Consider the following 8,328-nt stretch of genomic DNA (forward strand, 5'->3'; position numbering starts at 1 on the left):
ATGTACGCGAACGCAAACATTATTTTGTTAGCCGACCCACGACCCACGACAGGCTGGCCTGCTGTCATTCTGATATTCTGATAGCGCGCGGATAATACTACGAATTTTATTTGAGTTATATCAAGTCAATGTTGCTCGTGATCTGTGAACTTTAGACAACTCGACCAAATTAAGACATCCACCCGCCGCTTTTTATAAATCAATTCCTCAGATTTTATTATCGAAGAGTGGTCGCTTGACGAGGACGCTTATTAATAGTTAAATGCGCTGATGAATCTTGTGCACGCACACATAATATTATACTGATGTGTAAACACCACACATAAAATAACTATGGTATGTTCTACGTCTGCAGTCGTTGTGTTAAAAATTTGTAGCGTCATAGAACAAATTGCAAAATTGCGGAAGCAGACAGTCATACTGTTGCATGATATTAGTAGATAGAGATTCAATTCTAAAAAACTACTAAAATGATCAAATTAAAACAATACTTACTAAAAATTATATATTATTAAAGCTTTTAAATAATTTCATTCAATGTCAATGTAGGTAAATAAAAAATTCAATTAATTGAACACATTTCATCGAAATCACATTTGTGTATGGAATCATGGAAATATTTCTTCAAATGCTCAAGCGGGCACAACTCATTGTCACACATCGGCAGCTTCACGATTTTCTCCTGATGAAGAGTTAGCATTTTTTGCTTATCGCCACATCTACAACAATAAAAAAAGTTATGGTCAAGCGTCACCATCAGGCTTAGCATGGCCACCATAGAAACGGTTTTTTTCTAAGAAAGAATAGACAAAGTGACAGGTTGACAAAGTCCGTCCGTCCTTCCGTCATTTTGTCACTGAAACCAGTATGTCCATTTTTTTCCATTTCTAATGCTTTTATGCTAAGCCTGCTGGTGATATTTTTTTTTATGGCAAACCACCTGCCCTAATAAGGATAACAATACATAATATCAACTCGTAAACGGATCGGATCTCCTCGCCCCGTCAACGAAGCGTCAACCTAACCTTAAAGCTTCTTATAGACGAACGGCACTTGTCGATGGCACACGTCTTTGGCAGTCGACGGTACGCGCCGAAGGTCGACAGTTGACGGCTGCCGTCAACTGCCATAAACGCGTGCCGTCGACAAGTGCCATTCGTCTGTAAGCACACTAAGGCCGGCCATAGACGGACCGCATTTTGAAGTTAAAGCCGACTGCAAAATGCGATCTGCAGTTTCCATGCTAAATTCATATCCGCAATACACGGACCGCTCGAGCAGTTATTGAGCGGCCGGTATACAAATTTCGAGGCGACCGCTCTAAAGTCTAGAGCAATCGGTCTCGACTGCAACTTGCTGTCCGTCTATGGCCAGTCTAACTCTGTTACGGCTAGGCGACACCGAGCGTACGGCTCGCCGAACGCTGGCTGCCGTTTATGCAGCCAACGCAAATACGACATACTCCGTTGTGAGACGAGTCGCAACGCATCAGAGCAGCATCTATCTCTCTCATTCTCTTTAAAAGACGCAGATCAGTCACGGAGCATGTTTGATTTTGTAACTTGCTCGTTACTGTCAATCTCATTACTCGTCTCCTTCATGCACGAAAATATTGCTATTTTATGCAGATACAGTAAAAGCGCGATAACAATAGTGTGGTATAAAATATAATATTATGTAGAAAGGGCAAGTAACGATTAAAGTCAATATTGTAATTTTTAGGTACTATGCGTCTTTAAAATCAATGCCATACCATAATACTCACTCATACAAAACAAACGCCAAATTAGAAGCAAAGCAGTCAATATCGGAGGTCTTAAAGGGCCTTCCGTCGTCAATGTAGTCGGCGCTTAACGGAACTTCCGGTTTGTACAGCTGTAAATGTGTGAGCAGCTTGAGTAATGTTCCGGAATGTGCGAACAGGAATGTAGCTTTTGGACCTTCGTTGTTACTGGAAAATGGAAATTTTATGAGATATTGGTAGAAAGAGTCCTGTAGGATTTGGTGACGATAAAGGTATTCCACAAAGGATAATATATTACCATGCCAGTTTAAAATGATAGAAAGAGTATTTTTTTTCCTAAAATTAAGTTAGCAATTAAAAAGTATTTACTTTATAATTTACTTTCCCATTAACAGGACATTAATTAATAATGGAAATAATATTATTACCACACTCAATTACAAAACAACTTTTGTAATTTATGAAATATTTCATCTTTATTATATTGAATTTGAAAGAAACTGATGAATAATATTTTAAATTCACCTAGAAGCTTTTAAATTAATAAATAATATACAAAATATGTTCTTTTATAGGGTTCCCCCTTGGCCGTTTTACTATAAGCCTTCGCTGTTTGTCTGTCTGTCCGTGTCTGTCACCAGTCACCACTCACCAGGCGGTATCACAAGAACTGCAAGAGCAGTTGACAGTTGACATTTTCAGAAATTACGCAACCCTTCATGCTCGAGATCAACTCGCACTTTGCCGATTTTATAATAACAAATAGAACTGTTATAAATATATTTCTGACCTTACCTAACAAATTGGAACATATCCTTCAATATCATACATGCAACATGGTATGTCAGTTCATGTCCATAGCCATCCAACCAATAGTTCCTCAAATCGTGGTAATATTCTAGGTCCTGAAAATGTTAACAGTAAACAAAATATTATATAATCAACAATACATTCTCATACAAAAGTTTTTAAAAAAAATGTCCATGTCATTTTATCTTATCCATTAGAGCAGGGGTTCCCAAAGTGTACGCAGCGGCGCCCTAGTGCGCCGTGGCAAGAGGGGCGCCGCGCCGCCGTGAGTTGATCCTCATAAATGATTAAATATTTGTTTATTACTATTTACCTGATTAGCCTAACTATAATCATTAAAGGTATTTATTTATGTATCAGGTATTTTTATCTATCAGCTAGGTAGAGTAGGGACTCTGTAGGGTATTTTTATCTATCAGCTAGGTAGAGTAGGGACTCTACCTAGCTGATTAGCCTAACTATAATCATTAAAGGTATTTATTTATGTATCAGGTATTTTTATCTATCAGCTAGGTAGAGTAGGGACTCTGTAGGGTATTTTTATCTATCAGCTAGGTAGAGTAGGGACTCTACCTAGCTGATAGATAAAAATACCCTACAGAGTCCCTACTCTACCTAGCTGATAGATAAAAATACCTGATACATAAATAAATACCTTTAATGATTATAGTTAGGCTAATCAGGTAAATAGTAATAAACAAATATTTAATCATTTAAAACTAAATGGCACCGTGACAAAATATTGTGACGTGTAACTGCGCCGCAGGCTGAAAAAGATTGGGAACCCTGCATTACCCCGGGCGCGCACTAGCGGCCAGGCCGCAGCGGCCATCGAAAGTATGGTGTGGCCGCTTGACAGCGTGCGGCCAGGTGCGCGTGGTCTATGGCGGTTTCATACTAAGGTATCTACCTCGATGGCCGGCCGCTAGTGCGCGCCCGGGCTTAGAGTTTAGACTTTAGAGCAGCTTAACTTCTAATATAACATTACGATTGTATCTTACCTTTATGCTGTTTAAATCAAATGCATAGCACCAAGGAGATTCAAAATGCTTGTGCCAAGCCGTCTCAAACCCACATGTTTTGTACATCAGAACTACTGCATCTGTAAAAAACAAATATTTCATGATTTCTGCAAAGCTTTTATATGCATAAATAAGAAGAAGCAAAAAGCACCCTGAAGGTCAACTAAATGATAATGAAAAATAATAGTAATATACATAATATTATTATTATACGAGTTTATATTGTGATTTGTGATGTAAAAAGCTAACTAAAAACTATTCTTAACGCTATATTGTTATTATGATGAATGGTTGGTTAAACTGCTACAATTTATGTGCTATTAAGACTTCCAACTATGCGCTATGTGGTATTTAAATGCCCCAAACATAAATGCAACCACAATTACACACCCAAACTTAGAACCCTATCCAGCCCCAATCTCTGTGAAACGGACTCCAAGGTTTCATTCATTTTCTGACTTATTCCAAACAAACGCTGCTCCTTGTATGTGTCAGGATTTTTCTTTACTTGCTTTTGCCACTTGTCACAGTGCTTATAAAACTGAAAAGTCGAGGTAAAAGATTGTACTCCAAATCATATAAAAAAAAATTTGGGGGTCAAAAAATGGGTGAAATTCTTTTTAACTTGGGAAGAATAGGTAGAGCAAAAGGAAGAATTTTGTAACATTAGGTATAATACACGTAAATGTTTAAATAATATATTAAAACAGGGCAAGCACACAAATAAAATAAATAGCATAAAAACCATACCCTCAATGTTGTATCCACTTTTTTTGGCGGGTCAAATATAATCTCATCAGCAACTTTCTTGTCGAATAAACCAAGACTAAAATATCTTGCACTCTGTTGTGTTCTTTGCTTGGCTGTGTAGCGAAACTGAAAATAAAAACAAAATACATACAGTAGTCTGAACACCCAAAATATATATGCTGTTTGGATGCATGCAGCATTTGGATTATAGTATGTAGACATTTTAGGCATGACAAAATGGCGGAAGCTATTCCGCCATTTTGTCAAAAACAATATATGTGTAGTACTTAACATGTCTAACTTGGTACTAGAATGCGGCGGCGCGGCTGTGGGAGTGATTTGTGCAGGGGATGGAAGGTCGTTAGGATTATAGAGGTGTTCGGATTACCTGGGGTTCGGACTATCGAGGCCCTACTGTATATAAAATATATTTTAAGTAAATCTATATAGCAGATACTGATAAAAGAGTTAACTTATTAATAAATGAGTATGCATTATAATCCAAAAAGTGACCTGTTTGCTTTATTTGGCCCATAATTTTATTTAAAAAAAAAATACCTGATAAGTTTTGTTGCTGTACTCCTCTGTTATGATTTTAGGAAATCTTTTTTGCATTCTCTCAGCTGTAAGTATCATCTCATCTTGACCTTCATAAGTTAAAAACTTTTGTTCTTCCGGAGACAGGTTAATATCCCAATTTTCAAAGATTTTTAATTGTTCTTTACTGAGTATAACTAAAAAAAGTTTATCAGTGATGATAAAATAACAAAAAATGTACTTACTTACCAGTTTTTACAAAGAACTATGTTAAGTCATAAAAATGTTAGGACACACCTTTTTCAATATTTTGTGACAAAATCTCTAATTTCAGATCTTTTAATTTTATATTAATGTTGTTTATGTCTTTTGTGCTTGGCTGCCGAGTCCCATGTCTCAACAGCATCCATACTTTCTTTGCTTCACAACCTAAAATTTAAAATTTATTTTCATAACAAAAATAAAACTATTACTTAAAAGAAAAAGAAAACGAATATGAAGAAATCAAGTTAATTTTTACTTATAACGCTCTTATCAGTTATTAGAGTATGAAATATCATAAGTTATTGTTACGTTTTCTTACCAGGATATATGATTTGTGACTCATTTGTATTATACTTAAATCTATAAGGTGTGCGCGTGGATAAATAGTTTCGAATATCATTTGTTTGAAGAATATTTGCATAAAGGGTACCAAACAGTGTAACAAATATAAATATCAATGGTGTGAACATTTTGTATATTAACATAATTCATTCAAGATTTAACATTAATTTCACACAAACAATTTCATTGCTTCTTAGAGTAATAAATAATTTTTACAATTTCCTGAATTTTATAAAAACATTTTTAGAATTTGAAATTTTGTCCACCTAATGTAAAATGTCACTGTCATTTTTTTTTTTATCATCTGTCAAATTAATGTCATTTTTTTTCTTATTATGGCGCTCGGCTTTTTAACCCTTGCCAGTGTCAAGTAAAATATGGCGGGAGAAAAAAAATCGTACAATGTTTACGAAATATAAAGTCGTTTTTCCAGATTATTGTCCAGTCAAAGGTCTAGTAAAAGTCTAAAAAAGTAGGCAGTAAAGTCAACGAGTCAAGTCAGTTATTTTAGTGAAGTGGTAGACCCTTTACTAAAACTTTCGATGGAGTTTTGGACACAAAATGCAGCTCGTTTCTTGAAGTTGTATCACTCGCCCACACTTGTGCACGACATCGAATATTTAATGGTTAATATAGCTTTTTTATTTATTTCACGTAACTTGTCGGAAAGATATTGATTTTTTGGTATCAATCGATGCAGAATGCAAATCTTTGAATTGATACGTCAGAATCTTTGAATTGATAAATGTTTTAACTTATATACCTACATCCTGAAGCATATTATATAAAACATAATAGATTGTATTATTGATAGAATTATAATAGATTGTTATTTATAAAATTACATACACAATGTGTATTAGGTATAAAAAATTATATATTAAAACATTTTATGCATGTTTCTTAATTTTTTCTCTTTATTGTAAAACCAGTGCGCACGCGATGACCATGGCGACAAAAAGATGTTTTATTTTGGTTACACCGAAACCTGATAAAAAATACTCTGTTTTGATTGTAACGTGAATGCTAATTCCATTATTATTTACGTCGTATAAAAATCACAAACTATTATTTTTACGACCAACGTATAAAGTGTCCCACTACTGAAAAATTCTAATGAGTAATGACTAGTATTTTCACAGACCTATGTAATGGGAGTTTTACCTTTACCCATATTTTACCCTTATTGGAAAAATAATCTTGTCAATGTCAATTGTCAAAATTGACAATCATCAACATTAAATTCTGCCGATTCCCTTTTTATTAGAAGTTTTTTGTGATATTTTATGAATTGCTTTACGAATAAAATCCTTCCCATTACCTAAAAAAGTGGTAGTTAAAGTGGATAATACTCTTTTTGTATCTTGTTGTGTTCATTGTGTACAAGCTACAAAGTAATATATCTTTTATAACCTAAAAGGATGGCAGCAGCATATGGTATTCACCTTGGTAACAGCTCCGGATGTTTAGCAGTTTATGCAAACGGAGCAGCATCGATATTAGCCAACGATGCTGGAGATAGAGTGACTCCCGCAGTTGTCGCGTTAAACGGCACAGAATGGGAAATCGGACTGCCCGCAAAGTCAGGCCAACCTTCCGCCAAATCGATCATAAAACATAATAAACGTTTGATGAACTGTAAATTTACAGAAGAAGACTTGTCGTACGTGGAATCGTCATCGTCCTGCCGAATTCAAAATGAGGAAAAACTAGTATACGAGTTTGAGACAAGTGAAACAAAACAATACTCCAATCCAGATGCCATCGCTACCAAAATTTACGCTAAGTTGTTTACAATCGCGAGTCACTCGCAAAGTGAAGGTGATCTTAAACTAGTATTAGCTGCTCCATTACATTGGTCCGTCTCCAGCAGGGACAGGCTAGTCAAATGTGCCGAGTTAGCGGGATTTGATGTGCTTCAAATCATAAGTGAACCTGCTGCTGCCATTTTAGCTTACAATATTGAAGATACACAAGAGGATGTGAATGTACTCGTGTACAGACTCGGTGGCTCAACCTGCGATGCCTCCATTGTACAAGTATCGGAAGGATTCATGTCTGTCCAGAAAAATGTTTTCCGAACAGACTTGGGTGGGCAATGCCTCACCAAGGACTTAGCTGATTACATAGCCCAGGAGTTTAAACAGAAATGGAAGTTGGATCCTCATGAGAGCCGCCGAGCTATGTCTAAGCTCTTACATCATGCCGATAACTGCAAACATGTTTTGTCAACTTTGAACTCGGCTCATGTCTTCATTGAATCACTACTCGATGGTGTCGACTGGAGCCAAAACATATCAAGAGCGAGATTTGAAAATATAATATCGTCCAAAATATCATCCTACTTGGAGCCGGTTAAGAATGTGATTGAGAGTTTTGATGGCAAAATCACTAAGATTGTTTTATGTGGTGGTAGCATGAAGATACCTAAGCTACAGTCTGCAGTGGCCAGTTTGTTGCCAGAGGCTGAAGTCATGTCCGGAATAAACCCGGACGAGGTGATAGCTGCAGGGTGTGCAAAGCAGGCGGGAATGATACTGGAGCTTCCTGAACTGAACCTATGTGATATGAATACTGATGTAGAATTTTTGGGCAGTGACATTTACATGAAATACTTGGACCAAACTGTCCAACTATTTAAGGAGGGTGCAGCACCATACACTCAAACTATTCAAAATATTGACGCTAATGAAGATGTTAAAGATATTAGCTTTACTCTACATGAGGATCCGAATAGTGAGCAATTTGCAAAAGAAACCTTCAATGTGGAAAGCCTAAATAAGCCATTTAAATTAAAAGCTACATTACAAGACGCTAATATTTTGTTACAAGTTGAATAAAAAATATTTAAGTATAAAT

At 36.0% G+C, this 8,328-nt stretch overlaps 2 protein-coding genes across 2 annotated transcripts; one reads left to right on the forward strand and one right to left on the reverse strand.

The window, feature by feature from the left end:
* Window positions 1-508: 508 nt before the first annotated feature.
* On the reverse strand, window positions 509-5,671 carry LOC121731915 (multiple inositol polyphosphate phosphatase 1-like). The gene is made up of 9 exons (XM_042121603.1): window positions 5,447-5,671; window positions 5,161-5,292; window positions 4,885-5,060; window positions 4,327-4,452; window positions 3,967-4,117; window positions 3,556-3,656; window positions 2,540-2,649; window positions 1,766-1,951; window positions 509-719 (listed from the first exon to the last, which is right to left on the reverse strand). Exons 1-9 carry the CDS (start codon window positions 5,610-5,612, stop codon window positions 563-565), a joined length of 1,305 nt encoding a protein of 434 aa, XP_041977537.1. The 5' UTR covers window positions 5,613-5,671; the 3' UTR covers window positions 509-562.
* A 1,041-nt stretch (window positions 5,672-6,712) lies between these two features.
* Window positions 6,713-8,328, forward strand: LOC121731851 (heat shock 70 kDa protein 14). The gene has a single exon (XM_042121524.1). It carries the CDS (start codon window positions 6,891-6,893, stop codon window positions 8,307-8,309), a length of 1,419 nt encoding a protein of 472 aa, XP_041977458.1. The 5' UTR covers window positions 6,713-6,890; the 3' UTR covers window positions 8,310-8,328.

Source organism: Aricia agestis, chromosome 11 (genome assembly GCF_905147365.1).
Source record: "Aricia agestis chromosome 11, ilAriAges1.1, whole genome shotgun sequence".
In the NCBI taxonomy this organism is placed as follows: domain Eukaryota; kingdom Metazoa; phylum Arthropoda; class Insecta; order Lepidoptera; family Lycaenidae; genus Aricia; species Aricia agestis.

Bases quoted from the DNA above. Each gene is read 5' to 3' on its own strand.
- LOC121731851 (XM_042121524.1), top strand. From the start codon at position 6,891: ATGGCAGCAGCATATGGTATTCACCTTGGTAACAGCTCCGGATGTTTA.
- LOC121731915 (XM_042121603.1), bottom strand. From the start codon at position 5,612: ATGTTAATATACAAAATGTTCACACCATTGATATTTATATTTGTTACA. The intron at 4,453-4,884 runs GTATTTTTTTTT...TTTTATTTTCAG, and splicing joins ACAGCAACAAAACTTATCAG to TTTCGCTACACAGCCAAGCA. The intron at 1,952-2,539 runs GTAAGGTCAGAA...TCCATTTTCCAG, and splicing joins GATATGTTCCAATTTGTTAG to TAACAACGAAGGTCCAAAAG.